An 18,993-nucleotide genomic window follows, 5' to 3' on the forward strand; every position below is an offset into this window, starting at 1 on the left:
TACAAAAGAAATGGAAACAAGAGCTGTCACTAATGGTGACAAATGCCCCCGCAGCGCCTTGACCCTTGACCTGGTGACCTTGACCTTTGACCCCAAAGTCAGTAGGGACCGTGTTCTCAATAAGTACTATCAGCATGTGAAGTTTGAAGGTCCTGGGTGCAGTGGTTTGCGAGTAAAGTGCCTTTATGCAAAAAGTTAACGTTGTGACGAACGGACATTGTGACGAACGGACGGACAGTTGAAAACTAATATGCCTCCTTTCGGGGGCATAAAAATGTCAGGCCCTGACTGATGTTTTAACTGCACCCCCTGGTTAACATTACAGAAGGTACGATAGACCAAAGCTTTAGTCCACTGCACCACAGATGAACTTTCAAAGTATGCAGATCAAGTTATTGATCAGAAACCACATCTTTTATAGTATCAGTACCCTTGACCTGAGTGACCCCCAAAATATACTCCCAACCTTTGTCTTTGATAACAGCTATTTACACACAAAACTTGTTGATAATAGGTGTACCAAAACTAAATACTGAGTGGGAGCCATTTTTCATAACAGTGATCCCAAATACAATTTCTGGTGTTATCTCGAATATACAGAATCATAAAGATGTTGGTTACAAAACATACAGTAAACTATATTATTCTTGTGTGGTACCTGTATTGGACTATTGTTCCTCTGTTTGGGGTTTTAATAATTTCAATCAAATTGACATGATCCAAAAATGAGCGGTTAGATATTTCTTGGGTGTTCACAAATTTACTCTAGATTCTAGCTATGAAGGGGGATATGGGTTGGATTATCACAAGACACAGACGTTGGGTTAATATGGTTAGGTTTTGGAACAGATTGATAAAAATGGAGAATACCAGGCTAACAAAACAAATTTTTGAACATGATTATCAGTTTGTAGGTAAAACATGGTGTTCAGAGATCAAGCATATATTACAAGAAGCAAATCTGTTAGAACTTTTTTGAACAAAGAATTGGAAGATTGTTTGTTAGAAAAGTATAAGCTTGATTGGTCTGAAAAAATACAAACAATATCGAAACTGAGAAGTTACGTACAATTCAAAAACGAGTTTATCACAGAAAAATATCTTCTCAGTAACCTTTCTAAGGTAGAAAGATCTCATTTAGCCCAGTTTCGCTGTGGAATTTTGCCTCTTAAAGTTGATACTGGCAGATATATAGGTCTTAACCCAAATGAAAGAATCTGTCATTTCTGTAACAACGGCTCAATCGAAGATGAAACACACTTTTTATTAACTTGTCCAACATATGCAGACATAAGTGTAAATCTTGTTGCTAAAGCAAGAGAATGTAATTCACATTTTCTTTCATTATCTTGTACAGAAAGACTAAAATACTTAGTTAATAACAATTTTATTCAAGTTGCAAATTTTATTGTACTTGGCATGTTTAGAAGAAAATCTCTTTTGTACAACTGATAAATTTCATATCATAGTGTTTGAATAACTAGCTATAGCCTGCGCATTGTAAATAGGACTTGATTGTACATAAATATTCTCATATTGTATCATAAAATCTATTTATTGAAGTGACTTATAGGCCCAACGTGGCCGGGTGTTGTAATTGTTATTAGTCAAATGTTTGTCATGTATATACACAATGTCACTATAATAAAATTTACTTACTTACTTACTTACTTATAATACAAAGCCAGAATAAGTTCTTCATACAAGTTTGCCATATACCAAGCATGGTGACTGTAAGTCAATCCTAACTAAAGTTATTAACTGTAACCACCTTTTTGAAGATCAAAGTGAAAAAAAGTCTATTTTCAATACTAGTAACTGCCATTCGCCCAATTTCATTAAAATGACTTTTTCATCACAAAAACAGTTATGCCCTGAACCGGATTTGAACCCCGACCATCTGTTTCACATTATACTTCGACCCGTTGCTCTAGACCACTGTGTCATGATGGAATTTTATAAGCATGCAGATGAATTAAGTTATGCTGATCTTGCTCTTGACCCCACTGACCCAATATAGAATCCCAACCTTGGTATTTCTATATTTCTATAACCTACCTATAGGTCAAGTTTAAATTCAAGACATCAATGTATACTGAAGTTATTGAGCAGAAACCGTTTTTTCTATTTTTAGCAACAGTGACCTTGACCCTAGTGATCTAATATGCAATCCCAAAATCTTTCTCTATACAAGCTATCTGTATACTAATATTCACTATGATCGGTCACTCAAGATATCAAGCGGAAACCAAATATTGACACTGCCCGCCAGACCTACAACATTTACAATCTAACAATAAGTTTCTTTTTTAAGACCTGCTTAAAAATGACAAATGTTGCTTAAATCTGATTGACCACCTTTAACTAGGTTTCATAAGATGTAAGCTAGCGCTCTGTTTAAAACCAAAGATGACCCATTACAATCTTGACCTAGATTTTATTGAGAACAAACATTCTGATAATATTTCTTGAATACGAGGAAACAGTTTGGCCTTAAAGCTTTTCTATGATTTGACCTAGTGACCTATATTTTGTCCTCAGATGGCCAAGCTCTGAAGAGATGTGATTAAAATAATCATTCCGTGTTCATAAAGATCAAGTAGAAAATTTGACCCCTGGACTGCTAATATAGGTCTTCTATGATTTTACATAGTGAGCTAGTTTTAGACCCAGTTACAAACTCCATACAGACATACATTCTCACCATGTTTGATGAAAAGTAAGTAAAAAAAGTGTGGCTGCAAGAGTGTTTACAAAGTGTTCTATGATTTGACCTAGTTTTTTTTTTACTCTCTAATTTGACCTAGATGTCAAAATGACACATATTTTGACTAAATTTCAAGAAAATATGGTTCAAAACATGACCTCTAGTGTGTGAACAAGGTTTGACTATATTTCACCATGTGACTAATATTTAGATCAAAGATGACCGATTTACAAAGGTGACCTAGATTTTATTGAGACATACATTCTGACTTGGTTTCATGAACATCAGTTACAATATTTAACCTCCTGAGTATTAACAAGGTTGGTCTACAGTTTGACCTTGTGACCTAGATTTTGATCCCAGGTAACCAAGCTTACTCAAGATTCAACCAAAATTGTGATCTCTTGAGTTTTAACAGTAAAATGTGTGACAAGGGACAATGACAGTCAGACAAGGGATACCACAATAGTTCATTTTGAATACTTCATGCTCATGTAAGCTAAAAAGAACAGTTTACAACAACTTTCATTTTCTTATCTATAATATCTACAATTTCGAACGTGGACAACACAACATCAATTAAAACAATGTAAATATTTAAATCAATCATAGTTTAGTAATTTTCATTTAGGTATATATGAAATACATTGTACATGGTTGTGTTTAATGTGTAGAGACATTAAGTTTCAACAAACTTTAAACATGCCCATATATTTCTTATATAAATGTAAACTAATATATTACACATTCAGTATATTTAAACATTTGTTTTGAAAATTAAAATTTGTGTCAAACAGTATGTGTATCCCTATATTTCATTATTTATTGTGAATTACACAAGGTCCATCCAGCAGTTACCTCCCATTTTTCAACTGTGAGAGATAAATCTCTTGTTTTACCTGAGAAAATATATAGATGTGTAAGGAGATTTGATTTTTATCAAAATCCCCCATTAAAAAAAACTAAATGTATTTGATCACAATTTTGGCGGCAAATTGAGTATTTGGTATGTTAATTGTCAGGTCATCCTAGACTCCTTCATCTCTTGTAGAAGAGTATTCACTGTTTTTTTCGCTTGTAACCCATCTTTAAGGGTCTGAGGTATATCTTTGCCTTTGTTTATTGCATTAGCCCCAAGTAAGGCTCCTAAGGCGGCCCCTCGATGACAGTTTTCTCCTGTAATTAAATAGAAATAAACAAAAGTTTTAAAATCTCCAGAGGTTGAATATTTACAAACAGACGACAAATATGGTTGCTCTTCCCTTGGTTGTTCTGTAGGGATGTTTATTGCCTATATCTGTTATTATTACATACTCGTTTCTTTTCTCCATTAAGTTACAATGGTAACGGAAACGTCAATGTTTTTCCATATACTGACGCCTGAATTTCATATCGGGTGCATGACATAATTCAAAGTCTGTCGTTGTATTAATTCTTTATTTAGTTCAGTATTGTCAATCTTATTCAGGCTATTGAACAAATTCATAATATTTACATTACATTTATACGTGTAGATACGCATGTAATAAAAAGGTTATCCTCTTTGCATCAGGAAATATGCACTCGTTCTTTAGCGTAAGAATACTGCGCTCCTAAAGTCGCGCAATACTACCGCTGCAGAACTCGTGCAGATTTCCCAATACAAAGCTAATAACCTATAATCATTAAATTTGATGGAAGGCAACAGACAATTCTTTTTTGATGGAAATAAAATATTTTTGTAGCTAGCAGAATATTGTTTCAATAGAACTGCAGAATAATTCAACAAGCACATGACCCAGTGTGATGTATAAAAGATTCTGTTTAATACACTTAAACATGGTTCTGCTATATATTATTTCAACTGTGATATGTTTATTATTAAAAAAGTTGGACAAAATAGTGAAACAAACAACCACTATCAGTAAAACTTCATATGCCAGATTTACCTCCACAATTAGCATTATTAAGTACACCAGCTTGGAAATCATCAGCAAACTCATATGCTAAAAATAGCATTGAGCTCATAGCGCCCTCTATATAACATGCTGAACCTAGAGTCTGTGTAGCTCTCTGATATGCTTTTAGCCTCTCCTCCGAACCCTTGGGATAACTGTAAGGTGAAACAATATTTAAATTTAACAGTGGATATGTTTTTAGAAATAAGACATTGAACAAGGTTACTTATCCTGCTAAATTTCTATAATGAACTTGTCTTCTTTCAATCTGGACTGTACCATTAACTGTTAAAAGGGGTGTTTACCTAAAAGATACTGACTGAATAGCAAACAGTGTAGATCATGATCAGACTGCATGACTGATCATGATCTACACTGGTTGCAAAGGCAGGATCAATCAAGTTCAGCATGATAAGGGTTAAATATAACCTGTAACCACAGACTATCAGTATATAAGGACATCAGATCCACCCCCCTATTTAAACATTTACTATGTAAATGAACCTGTGAATAAAGACCACTTATGAATAAAGATCACTTTTTTTTTCATCCAAAAGTGGTTTTCATACATCTTAACAGTATATGCTTATATGGCCTGCAGTTCTGAGAATGCACTTATCAATAGAGTTGTAAACTTTAATCTTTCTCAGTTTTTACTGATTTTTTTTCCTTTTCAATTTCAAAGAACATGCATGAAATACTTCCAGGTTTTTATATAAGTTAGTTAGATTTTATCAAGATATGTTTATCTTTGGCAGGGTTCTAGCCAGGATTTTGTGAAGGCATGTTGATGAAGGGTATTTTTGAAAGGAGCGAAGTCGACAAAGGGGTGGGTGCGGGAGGGGAACCCTCTCCTGCTGGGGGGCCACCACCAGAAAATTTTGTATTACTGCAACTCTTTTGGTGCATTCTGGTGCATTTCAGAGTGAAAAACACAGTGTTATTTTCAATGTTTAATAAGCATCATTTACATGCTCAACAAGAACAAATAAAGATAATGTGTCATAAAAAATTCTCCGGAGTTTATTTGCTGAATGACAATGTAAACTTAACCATTTTAAGTTTCTGAAAATGTTCACTATTTATTTTACTTACAACAACACAGTTTTAGCACTGCACATTAAAGTTTCAGTCTTCTGTTCCTGTGGAATTTATTTGCTGAATGACAACGTAAACGTATCAATTTTGTGTACTTGGCGTTATCCCCCTTCTCCAAACTATTTAGAACATCCACTCCTAATGTCTTAGCTACTTCAACTAAAGGTTTGTGTTTGGTGGTGTGGGGAATTTCCTCCATCAAGGAAAGTAAAGCAGTGTCATAGATGCTGTAATTGCCTCACGGTTCACATGTTTTCTTCCCTCACAAAACAAGCCTCGATCCCCACACCTGTTTTTGCTTCTGCAACGTCAAATACCACTGCTTTCTTGTGCGAGTCTGAGTCCTTATGATTTACTAAAGATGATCGCCTTATTGAAGTACACTTCTTTGGCCTTCTCTGGTGCTTTACACATACTGAACACAACATATCTTGGCCTGAAGTTTTTTGCATAGCCATAGGAATCCCGACCGTCACTGCTATGATAAGAGATCTAAATGGGTTTTTTAATGAATTTCAAGAAATTATATCTAAAAAAAAAAGACACAAACACATAAAACATAGCCCTGTGTGTAAAGCCATGACAACTTAATTTCTAGTTAGTCATCAACTCTTCCTCCCTATTTTCTAAGTATGCATGTCCAATATTTTTTCCCCAAAGGAATCAGATTTGAAATATAAAATGTGGTCTTCTTATAATTTGTTTAAAAACTGATGGTTTGCACTTTTTTTTAATACGTTCACAGATCGCTTGATACATACGATATGATACATTCAATAGACCGTTCAGTATTTTTGGGATTACTTAAAAATGATTTAAATTACCGTTCTCTGAGAACTGTCACCCAGGGAAACACTTGTTTCCATTTTGGATCAATGCCTGATTTCCTTTGGTCATCCAGCGTGGCTGGGTGGGATTCTGAATTTGTGACTGTTTTCTCTGGTGTACCTGGTCAAGGAAGAATGTCATTCACAGATTCATCTCGCTTTTCACATCTCACTGCTCCTCTATTACTGAGTCACTAACAGTAAACACTGTTCTCTTTCTTCTTGAAACAGTTCATATTTAACAATGTCCCACTCTCTGATTTACGTTTATTTCCAGGCATTATCAGTAATTAAGTAATACATCCACAATATTTCAAACTTTTCTCTACAAGTTCTATTTTGAAAGTGATGACAGAAAACATTAATTCTGGCATTCATGATGGTCTTTTCGATATTCCACACGAGAAAACACAATTCATACATGAGAAAAACATTAATATTACACCGAGAATTGTTCAAAATCATTTTAACGTGTTGCACAATTTTTAACTTAGTACCTTCCATTGTCTTTTCTTGATTGCGAAAAACATTCGGACAATAATTGTTGAAAGTCCTCTGTCATTTCTGATAACATAAAAAATCTTAAAACACTTTCATGTACACATCACAAGATACCGTCTGTCAAAGGATTTAAAGGCGGAGCTACGATGAAATTTACGTCACACGTTTCTACATATAGGAAGCTGTCATTGGTTTATCGTATATCTTAACTGACATCGCTTTACCTGAACTATCGGGTGAGCACGTGGTAAACTTTCGAATACACTATCGGATTAATCGAGGTGTTTATTGGCATGTCGCTTTGGCAATTAAGGGAAGACGGGGGAAATAAGGGATGTCGAATATACAACTCAAAGCCTGAAGGCATGTCGCACGCGACAGGCGATAATAGCCTGGCTAGAACCCTGTTTGGTAATTTGGAAGTGTGATAGATGTAGACAATTAATCAAACATTTTCATTTCTTATGCTGCTAAATGTCACTTTATGTAACTGAGCTTCAGTTAGTGTTAATACTGGTAAAAACCACTCTTTCACCTGGTATACCTATCTGCAAGGTTACAATGCAATATTTGGAGAATCAAAATGCAAGTACATGTATGAAATTGATCAGTCAAAATATAATTGTGCTCAAAAACAACCAATCAAAAGCTCAGTTATATACCTTCCTGCTCTTTCTATTAGTGCCAGAACCATCTCCCTTTTCTGTGGACCTCCAAGCTCTGAGTGACTCAATGCTCTAACTGCTTCCTGCTTCAGATCTCTTCCATTTATCACCCCGTGCAACAGTCGAGCATACAGATCTACAAATGGCACAATAGCTGGCACAGGGTGTGTACATTTTACAAAGTCTATAGCCTCCCTTGCACAATCATCCTCAGACCTGTGAGCATTCCTGATGATCCAGGGTAGAGCAGGGGCCATGGCACCTATAACAACCAGCTGAGAGTCTCCCGGACCCTTGGCCTTCTCACTGTACCTGGAATACATATCAGATATTAACAGATAAAGAAATAAACTTGTGAAATCAGTATTTTGCTATGTACCTGGCACTAAAAGTTGCGAGTCTCCTGAAACCCCTTGGTACTTGAGATATATATCAGCTTTTAATCTATGGAAGGATAAACTTGCTTCTTGTTGCTATTTACTAGTTACCACCAGATAATTGAGCCGTGCCATGAGAAAACCAACATAGTGGGTTTGCGACCAGCATGGATCCAGACCAGCCTGCGCATTCGCGCAGTCTGGTCTGGATCCATGCTGTTCGCTAATGGTTTCTCTAATAATAATAGTCTTTGAAAGCGAAGAGCATGGATCCTGACCAGACTGCGCGGATGCGCAGGCTGGTCTGGATCCATGCTGGTCGCAAAGCCACTATGTTGGATTTCCCATGGCATGGCTCATATGTGTCTACTGAACAAATTCAATTCTTAAGACAGATAAAGTAAATAGAGTAAAGTAATAAAAAATCACCAAATACTAAAGTTTAACAATCTTTTTTTAAATCGCAATAGTCTCAACAGTGTATTTTGTTTACTATATCTAAACAACAATATATACCTTTTGTCGGTAAATTGTAACAGTTCCTCTGCAGTAGTATGTTTTTTGTGTTCTGAAGCCCAGTCCTTGAAAAATGATCTGTGAAATGACTCAGCATATGTGTCATTATGTGAACCTGGGGTGGTCATAAATTTTACATAATCTTCTAAAACCTGACCTCTAACTCCTCTGCTTGGTTCTGTAACTTTTGGATCAACCCTTTGCAAAGTTTTCATCATCTGAATAGCTGTGACAGAGTTTAGGGTGTTATCACCAGCCCTCATACCTGTAATATCATTAGACCTGCTTTTTTATATTTTGAGACTTTCTAGAATATAACACACACTATGTGTGTTGCCGATAAACGATTATAACTATCAGAGAGGGAAGACAAAAAACTTTTTTAGGCTGTAGATATATCTTTGAACATTTTTATACGACTGTTTTGCTTTAAATGACTCACATAAAGCTCGGATTTTAAGCAAGCTTTTCTGGGTCAAATATCTAGTCACTAATTTTTCGCAAAAACTTAAGTATACGGTGTTCTTATTAAACTAATTTAGAAGTTGTATAAGAATCAAACAACAACAACACTGTGACCCTGACCTTGGAAACAACTGTTGTCATTGCAATTCATCAGTAACTTAAAATGCAGATACTTATTTAGTTTATACAGAATTTATTTTAGGTTGATTGTGAAGGAAGTTTTACAACTTATATTAATCACTCTCGACACCTAATTCCTGATGGAATCCATTGCCACGAGGGTATGAGAGAAGAGGCCAGTTTCCCTTTTAATGCTGAGCGCCAAGCAAGGGAGCTACTGGTACCATTTTTTACGTCTTTGGTATGATGTGGCCGGGGATCGAACCCACGACCTCCTGCTCTTGAAGCGGACACTCTACCACTAGGCTATCAATGCTTATTTAATGGGCCATTGAAAGATTATTGTTTGGAATGTACAGTTACATAAGTGTGTGATGTTCTTTTGTGCTTCATTTGAGAATTAGCTCAATTATTCCCCAGTTAGTACCTTTGAACTGTTTAATTCCTACCTTGATGACAATGTGCAGTTTATCATGTTTTACCCCATACCTGAATCATAATGTGCTAATTTAAACACCATGCCTGTACACGAGTTTATCATGTTTTAGAATACTTGTATACCATACCTTAATGACAATGTGTAGATCTATCACCCTGCAAGTACTTGAGTTTATCATGTAGTATACTATACATAAATGATAATTTGTAGATCTATCACCCTGCCAGTACTTGAGTTTATCGTGTCGTATACTGCTGTCACAGGAGTGTTGAGTTATACCCCCACCATACGGCCTAAAAGTGTTGCAGAAGTAGGCCAATGTGAAGTAGATCCTCAAAATATATGGGGGTCATCGGCTGGTCATGATCAACCTCCCTATTAAGTTTCGTGATCCTAGGCCCAAGCGTTCTCAAGTTACCGTCCAAAAACAGTTTAACTGTTCTGGGTCAATGTGACCTTGACCTCTGACCTACTGACCTCAAAATCAATACGTGTTATCTGCTGGTCATAACCAACCTTCCTATAAATTTTCATGATTCCAGGCCCAAGCATTCTCAAGTTATCGTCCGGAAATGATTTAACTGTTCCAGGTCATTGTGACCTTGACCCTTGAACTACTGACCTCAAAGTCGACCTGACCTGTATTTTATGATGTTACATCAGCGAGGGGTGAATGCGAAAGAGTTCTAAGTGCATACAGAAGCACTTAGAACTCTTTCGCATTCACCCCCCGATCTGTGTACCAAAAATTGATTAAATCTGTCAAGCCTTTCATGAGTTATTGTCCGGAAACAATGAAAACCAATGGATGGACCGACTGACAAGCTTGCTCCTATATACCCCCAAAACTTCATTTTGTGAGGGTATAATGACAATGTGTAGATCTACCACCCTGCCAGTACTTTATTTAATCAGGTTATATACCATACCTTGATAATAATGTGTAGATCTATCACCCTGCCAGTACGTTAATCATGTAATATACAATACCCTGATGATAATGTGTAGATCTATCACCCTGCCAGTACTTTAGTTATCATGTAATATACCATACCTTGATGACAATGTGTAGATCTATCACCCTGCCAGTACTTGAATTTATCATGTAATATACCATACCTTGATGATGTGTAGATCTATCAACCTGCCAGTACTTTAGTTATCATGTAATATACAATACCTTGATGATAATGTGTAGATCTATCACCCTGCCAATACTTGAATTTATCATGTAATATACCATACCTTGATGATGTGTAGATCTATCAACCTGCCAGTACTTCAGTTATCATGTAATATACAATACCTTGATGATAATGTGTAGATCTATCAACCTGCCAGTACTTTAGTTATCATGTAATATACCATACCTTGATGATGATGTGTAGATCTATCACCCTGCCAGTACTTGAATTTATCATGTAATATACCATACCTTGATGATGTGTAGATCTATCAACCTGCCAGTATTTAAGTTATCATGTAATATACCATACCTTGATGATAATGTGTAGATCTATCACCCTGCCAATACTTTAGTTTATCGTGTAGTATAACACTGCCTATAATTGGTTTGGATTTACTATGCCAACCTGTACGGCCTGATCCATCTGTTAAATATATATATATATATAAAAAGCTAAAATGTGATAAAAAGAATCTTACACTACTTGTGTCTATCTGCACAGAATTTATTTAACTAGTTTAAGATAAGAATGATGAAATGCTTGAAAGAGCCTCATGTTAACTATTTCATTCAACTTGTTTAATACTTTCAATATAAAAAGATGCTTGATTTATTCAAGTTTACATTGTTCACTTTGACAATGTAAGAAATTACATGTTTGCCACCAGATATGCACAAATCTATTCTGTTACGTCTCAGAAATAATCATACTTAAAGGCACTGACCTCCTTATTTTGGCTAAAATGATCTTTCTTTAAAATTGAAGTTTGGTCATATTATCAACTTTAGAATATGAGTTTTGTTTCTAAACTATCTTTTTACAAAGCTGTCTGTAAGACAGTTTGCTCGACTTTTCTCAGTGCTTGACTCTGAATTAGAGCTTTGCCAGTAAAAAAAATTCCAAGTTAAAAAGGGACATAATTCTGTCAAAATTAAAATCAGAGTTATGGGAATTGTGTCTGCTGGTGTAGACTTTGATAGAAAATAACTATTTTGAGTTTCAAGTCAAAAGCTTGTATAGTAACAGAGATATTTGACTTTATCATTTTTTTTATTCAACCTTTTAAGTTGAAAAGGGGCATAATTCTGTCAAAATTAAAATCAGAGTTATGGGAATTGTGTCTCCTGGTGTAGACTTTGATTGTAAATAACTATTTTGAGTTTCAAGTCAAAAGCTTTAATAGTAACAAAGATATTTGACTTTATCAAAAATTTTAACAAAAAATTCTAAGTTAAAAAGGGGCATAATTCTGTCAAAATTAAAATCAGAGTTATGGGGATTGTTTCTCCTGGTGTAGACTTTGATGGTAAAGTCAAAAGCTTTGATAGTAACAGAGATATTTGACTTTATCAAAAATTTTAACAACAAGGCAGTCTGAAAGACAGCTAAATCCCCCGCCACTGCTATGGATAGTGAAAGGGTAAAACCTTTGATTTTAGCTGTGACCTTGACCTTGAACTGACATGGCTGACTCATGAATTCTGCACAACGTCTTGATGAGGTGATCATTTGACCAAAGTTTCATGAAAATCCTTAAAGGGGTTTAGGAGATACAGAGCTGAAACCTTTGACCTTCAGTTGTGACCTTGACCTTGAGTTGACATGGCTGACTCATGAGTTCTTGATGAGGTGATCATTTGACCCAAGTTTGATGAAAATCCTTCAAGGGGTTAAGGAGATACAGAGCAGACACCAAATGGAAGGCTCAAACCTTCGACCCTTAGTTGTAACGTTGACCTTGAGCTGGCAGGGTTGACTCATAATTTCTGCACATCGTTCTGATGAGGTAATCATTTGACCCAAGTTTTATAAAATTCCTTCAAGGGGTTTAGGAGATATAGAGCGGACACGAAATGGAAGGCTCAAACCTTTGATCTGCAGTTGTGACCTTGACCTTGAGCCGACATGGCTGACTCATGGGTTCTGCACATCGTCTTGATGAGGTGATTGTTTGACCCAAGTTTGATGAAAATCCTTAAAGGGGTTTAGGAGATATAGAGCGGACACAAAATGGAAGGTTCAAACCTTTGACCCTAAGTTGTGACCTTGACCTTGAGCCGGCATGACTGACTCATGGGTTCTGCACATCGTCTTGATGAGGTGATCATTTGACCCAAGTTTTATAAAATTCCTTCAAGGGGTTTAAGAGATATAGAGCAGACACAAAATGGAAGGCTCAAACCTTTGACCTTGAGTTGTGACCTTGACCTTGAGCCAGCATGGCTGACTCATGGGTTCTGCACATCGTCTTGATGAGGTGATCATTTGACCCAAGTTTTATAAAATTCCTTCAAGGGGTTTAGGAGATATAGAGCGGACACAAAATGGCAGGCTCAAACCTTTGACCTTGAGTTGTGACCTTGACCTTGAACCGACAAGGCTGACTCATGGGTTCTGCACATCGTCTTGATGAGGTGATCATTTGACCCAAGTTTCATGAAAATCCTTCAAGGGGTTTAGGAGATATGGACCGGACACGATTTTGTTACGGACGGAAGTACGGAAGGACGGACGGAAGGACGGACGGAAAGACGGACGGAAGGACGGAAGCAGACCATTCCTATAATCCCTCCGCCATGGCGGGGGATTAAAAAATTCTAAGTTGAAAAGGGGCATAATTCTGTCAAAATTTAATCAGAGTTATGGGGATGTAGATGTTGATTGTAAATAAGTATTTTAAGTTTCAAGTCAAAAGCTTTGACAGTAACAGAGATATTTGATTTTATCAAAAACTTTAAAGAAAAAAAATCTAAGTTAAAAAGGGGCATAATTCTGTCAAAATTCAAATCAGAGTTATGGGGATTGTTTCTCCTGGTGTAGACTTTGATAGTAAATACCTGTTTTAAGTTTCAAGTCAATAGCTTTGATAGTAACAGAGATATTTGACTTTATCAAAAACTTTAACCAACGCCGATGCCGGGGCGAGTGCAATAGCTCTACATTTTCTTCTACTTTTTTCTTAGTCGAGCTAAAAATGAAGAAAAAAGAGATGCCCGAGTCAATAGAACCTGGGCCGCTGCAGCAATAAAAACTTTCCCACTGTCTTTACCAATACACCAAGAAGGAATATATATTTACCCATCACTGAAGAAAGATATGTATAATTAAGACAGTTACCTGGAGTTTTCAATTATCAATGTAAAAGTTAGTAAACAAAAGCTAATCCAGACGTGTTCCCATAACATACACTGACAAGATATGAAAACTGTCAAACATTATGCCTGAATATATTTTGTACTACAAAAAGCATCACCTTGAAATGTTCAACACATACACATCATAATCTATACCAATTGTGTTCAAATTTAATCAGCACAACAGACCGTAAAATTAACACAATGGGTATAGAGTATTGAAATGTGTGTGTTGAACATTTCAAGGTGATGCTTTTTGTAGTACAAAATATATTCAAGCATATGTTTGACAGTTTTCATATCTCATCAGTGTATAGTCTGCAACTAAATTAGTTTCAAAGCTTTCTTAAGAAATATAGCATTAATTTCCTGATACCTAAAATTTTCTTTTTTGTTGTTGTTTGATCTGGTGGCCAGTGCCTTTAAAAGCATGCAAGAAAATTTGTTATTGTTAACTGGCATGAATCTTACGTGCATTGGTTATACATCTAACATTTCTGTAAGTTAACTCACCAACAGCTGAGAGAGAGAGTATACTGGAAGGATGCCGCTTGTTTGGAGCCACATAGCCTGTCAACCAAGAACCGTACCCTCTCTTGATGTCATCTGGATTGTAATACCAATGTACTGGCATTGACAGGGCATCGGCAATAAGCATTCCCCATACTGCTCCTTCTGCAGCTTTCGTAACCTGGTCTGACATTTTAGGTGCTAAACTGAAATGGTAAAAAAAAATTGTGTAAAGATACTCCTTCAGACTTTTATCAAGGTATTTACAAGCATGTTCCCAAATGACTATTCTTATAGATAGCATGAAGATAATCTGTACAAACCAATAGCAAAAACAACATATCCTAAGTCGAGTATACATGCAGCCATTATAAACAGATTACCATTTTATAACAACTTTGAACTATTCAATGAGAACAAAACTGTTTGTTCAATGTGATCTTTGTTCAGTGTGATCAAATAATGTTAAGCAAAAGTGAATATATCAGAAAAAATTATCTGAAGTTTACAAATAGATGTAATCACTTGTCAACTTCAGTCACCAGAAGAGTACTAAAATACAAGTGTAGCGGTTCTCGTATCGGGTGGCATCGGCAGCTGAATTGGTAGAGCGTTGGCACGGTAAGCCGAAGGTCCAAGGTTCGAGTCATGGTCGAGGCTGCACATTTTTCCTGAGACTGTTATATTTGGAGGTTCTACCGAGATGTTCACCCTTGGAGCCCATGCAGGGCGAAGCAGTTTGGCTGGGGTGTGCATCTGAATTTGGTTAACAGTCTGCGGCAGACATTGGCCAGGGGGCCAATGTCTCGCAATAAGAGGGAAGGTGTGTAGCGGTTCTCATATCGGGTAGCTCAGTTGGTAGAGCGTTGGCACAGAAAGCCGAAGGTTCGAGTCCTGATCGAGGCTGCACATTTTTCCTGAGACTGTTACACAAGTAAAACCCTGAAACCAGAAATACATGTGTGATTTCAGTAATAGGTTTCATAAAATGATGTGTTTGATAGTCTTGTTGCGTCCTTCAAGTGATCATAAACCATGCCAAAAAATAGAGCTTAAATTCACTGAACGAGCAGAAATAGATACTTTTGTTTCCTTCAGTGTACAAGATCTGATAATAAGAGCAGAGTAGAGCTTTTTTTCTAATATAATACACCAATAATTGCTTATCATTTCTGGATTATCTAGTGATGAAAAGTCTCTATATTTAATGATTTCCAACTACAGATATATTTAAAGTTTGAGGTGATTAGTTTAAACTTTTGCCTCATTTTTCACTGCAAAGAAATTAAAGACTTGATAAATCCAAAACAGGGTCAACTGGCTTTAAAGCCGGAAATACTCGTGTTTCCCAGGATGGTGGGAAATACTGTGTATTCCCAGGAAATACTGGGAAATATGATTCAGACAAATATATTTTATCCTTTAGATATAGTCTATACTTCATACCAATCCATTTGTGTTAATATCATTAACTGTTAGCCTGCTGGTGGCAAGTGATTCTGCCTTTGTGACCAGTGCAGACAAAGATTAGCCTGCACATCCGTGCAGCCTGATCATGGCCTGCACTGTTTGCAATTCAGTCAGTAAATTTTCAGTTAACACCCCTTCGAATAATAAATGGTATTGCCCAAATTGAATGATGGACTAGTCTACCGGGTATTATAGAGATTTAGCAAGGTAAGGGTTAAGGTGAGAAGTTAATGGTATTACACAATACACTCATTTATATAGTTGGTAAGGATGACTGACAATAATATACATGCCTCAGCCACTGGTTAACCATATGTCACATGTTATAAACAACTTAAAAGCATTTCAGTAAATCATTACAAAATATATACAATGTATAGCTATGATAATTCATCCTGCTACACCCTCTATTGTTCCTACCAAAGAAGTATAAAAATACACAGAATGGCAACAGGAGATAATGTCGGGTAAGCTCGTGTCACCGCGTTATCTTAATGAAGTGACTCTGCTGACTTGATCACTCATGATCAAATCAACAGACGCTTATCAAAGTATTAGACTATGGCCGGCACATAATAAACTGAATCGGGTCCAATTTTCAAACAACAACTGTTGATTTCTCAGACTTCCAATCATAAATTCATTCCTTCCCCATGTAGAAACTACTAATAACATTAAAAGAAAACCATTATCATTATAAACAAACGATCTGATAGAACGTTTTTCACGACACAAACATGACAAATTTTTATCCTTCTGCTGTCTGTTTCATACACCGGTAATTAAGATCTCATTCAGTTTCCACGTGATGTTAGCCAGATTTGCTCTGTATGCCTTTCAAGTTGCCGATCTATTTATTTTTATAGCTCTTTGTTCCTGCAGAGGTTATAATTACTAGGAAATATTTCAAAGTTCTTAATGGCATCTGACACAGGTGCTTTGCCTGTTTGGATACATTTTTCCGCCTCATAATTATGTCAGGCTGAATATATAATGGACCGCGCAGCCTTGAACTCTTCAACTGCCTTGATAGTCTAGTGGTAGTGTCCGCTTCGAGTATAGGAGAGATCGTGTTTGTACACAAATCCGTTGTATATTCTATTTTTAGAACTGATAAGACCAAGATCGGGTGGGCAGGCGCCGAGCGACCATGTTTTTTGTTAACAGTGATGTTTTTCTAACTGCTTAAATTTTCTTAAAACATAAATAATATCAATAATTTTTTGATCAATCGAAAGGATATAAAACAAGCAATTTATTGGTAACTTTTAATTATTATTTCGAAATAAAATGGATTAATTATGAACGCTTAACTTACAGTGTTTTTTTCTAAAAGTTTGGAGCATCGCTACGCCGCTGTTAAAATCATATGTCATTTAAAACGGTAATTCATTTTCAAAAGATATTTGAATAAGAAAATATGAAAATCGTAAGCATTTCAAAACTTTTTGAATTTTTAAAATCCATAAATGAACGAAAAAGTTATTAAAAATTAAAAATTCCGATCCCATACACAAACGATGTAAACACATTCTGTTTTGCCCACCGCGAGATAAACAGGTGTTGATGCATGACGTCAGGGCGATCTCTCCTATAGAGGTCGTGGGTTGGATCCCAGGGCGCGTCAGACCAATGACATGAAAAATTGTACCAGTAGCTCCCTTGCTTCGCATTCAGCATTAAAAGGGAAACATGCCTCTTCTCTTATACTCTCCTGGCAATGGAATCTATCAGGAACGGGGTGTTGAGAGTGATTTATATAAGTTGTAGAACTTACTTCACATTTCACAATCGACCATAAACGGAAAACAGACACTTCAACCCGATGACATTTCACCCCATGACAATTCACCCCTGTTTTGGATGACGGGGAACTTAGCCTTACTCATTTGGCTTATCGGGATGACATATTTTATGATCTGATATTTAATAGACGAGACAGCAAAAAACTACTGAACCTGTCAGTGTCAGAATCGATCACTTACTTTAAATTTTGTGATGTCCCCTCGCATGTGTCCGTAAAGTCGAAATGATATTTTGTAACTTTTGGATATTTACCAATTACACTCAAATTATGTAAAATGCTAGTTATAAGATATACCTGCAGAATGTTCGTATACATTTAACTGTCATACTTTATGTAATGGATGTTCTTGATAAAAATTTATGTAACTTTTTTGTTTACATTTTTGGTACTCTTCAGTTTGGAGGTACGATACGGAGCTATTTTCAGGCATGCAGACACTAAATAGGAAAATGGCGCGAAAAAGGATGGTGCCACATAAATTAGAGCACCGAAAATTGTCATTTAATGTCAAAAATGTTAAAACAAGTTGCTTAGCCATTAATGAACTTTTTGAAAAACAAAATGCAACAGAAACAGTAGCTATTTCATTTTCAGATTGACTTGATGAATGAGATTAATAAAAAAATATGTTCAGTAGGGAAAGGAGTAGATATTTTATACCCTATATACTACATGCACTGATCGTGGAAACGGTGGAGTCGGAATACTCTGGAGAAAGTCTCTTGATCATATAATAATTAGTACAATTGAAGATGGTAGTGAACGTATACAAATTTGTTATAAACACTCTAAACCACTCCTGATTTGTAGCATTTATATGCCTACTAAAGGTACAGTCGATTAGTCAGTTCCGGATCAGTAAGGGCTATATTTGTTACTGAGTTTCGGAAATATATTTTAAAGCACATTTTTGCAAAGGGAGTAAGGAAAATCTTTTTGCTTTTTAAATTACCACATTTGGTTTGAAAATGCAAAGCAAATAATTATACTGTAGGAGCAACAGGAACAGTTTCCAACAATTGTGACAATTCGCCGGTCAAGTGATGCGACAAATTTGCGACTTCAGTAATCGCCCAGAAGACAAATTCGAACTCCCCCACCCCCACAAATAAATTTTCAGCTTCAGGCCGATCTGCAAATATCCCCTGTATTCATCAGCAATCAGATAACCTACAAAATAATAATAAAAAACATTCAAAACAAAGATCAGAATTTCGAGAAAAACAAATATAT

At 36.1% G+C, this 18,993-nt stretch overlaps 1 protein-coding gene across 3 annotated transcripts; it reads right to left on the reverse strand.

The window, feature by feature from the left end:
* Positions 1-3,350: 3,350 nt before the first annotated feature.
* Positions 3,351-18,177, reverse strand: LOC128558605 (uncharacterized). Of its 3 annotated transcripts, none has more exons than XM_053548432.1 (7): positions 17,939-18,162; positions 14,487-14,689; positions 11,149-11,262; positions 8,629-8,893; positions 7,733-8,047; positions 4,636-4,799; positions 3,353-3,883 (listed from the first exon to the last, which is right to left on the reverse strand). In XM_053548432.1, exons 1-7 carry the CDS (start codon positions 18,073-18,075, stop codon positions 3,726-3,728), a joined length of 1,356 nt encoding a protein of 451 aa, XP_053404407.1. In that variant the 5' UTR covers positions 18,076-18,162; the 3' UTR covers positions 3,353-3,725. The 3 variants fall into 3 exon arrangements, with proteins under 3 accessions (XP_053404409.1, XP_053404407.1, XP_053404408.1); XM_053548433.1 differs by having other exon boundaries at positions 3,354-3,883; positions 18,055-18,177; XM_053548434.1 differs by lacking the exon at positions 11,149-11,262 and having other exon boundaries at positions 3,351-3,883.
* Between the last annotated feature and the right edge of the window lie 816 nt (positions 18,178-18,993).

This window comes from Mercenaria mercenaria, chromosome 7, assembly GCF_021730395.1.
Source record: "Mercenaria mercenaria strain notata chromosome 7, MADL_Memer_1, whole genome shotgun sequence".
Classification (NCBI taxonomy): domain Eukaryota; kingdom Metazoa; phylum Mollusca; class Bivalvia; order Venerida; family Veneridae; genus Mercenaria; species Mercenaria mercenaria.

What these genes read in the sequence shown, in the direction of transcription:
- LOC128558605 (XM_053548432.1), bottom strand. Translation starts at nt 18,075, where the DNA reads ATGTATACGAACATTCTGCAGGTATATCTTATAACTAGCATTTTACAT. An exon ending in GGGACATCACAAAATTTAAA is followed by an intron (nt 14,690 to 17,938) that starts GTAAGTGATCGA and finishes TTACCATTTCAG; the next exon opens with TTTAGCACCTAAAATGTCAG. An exon ending in ACTCTCTCTCTCAGCTGTTG is followed by an intron (nt 11,263 to 14,486) that starts GTGAGTTAACTT and finishes TATATTTAACAG; the next exon opens with ATGGATCAGGCCGTACAGGT.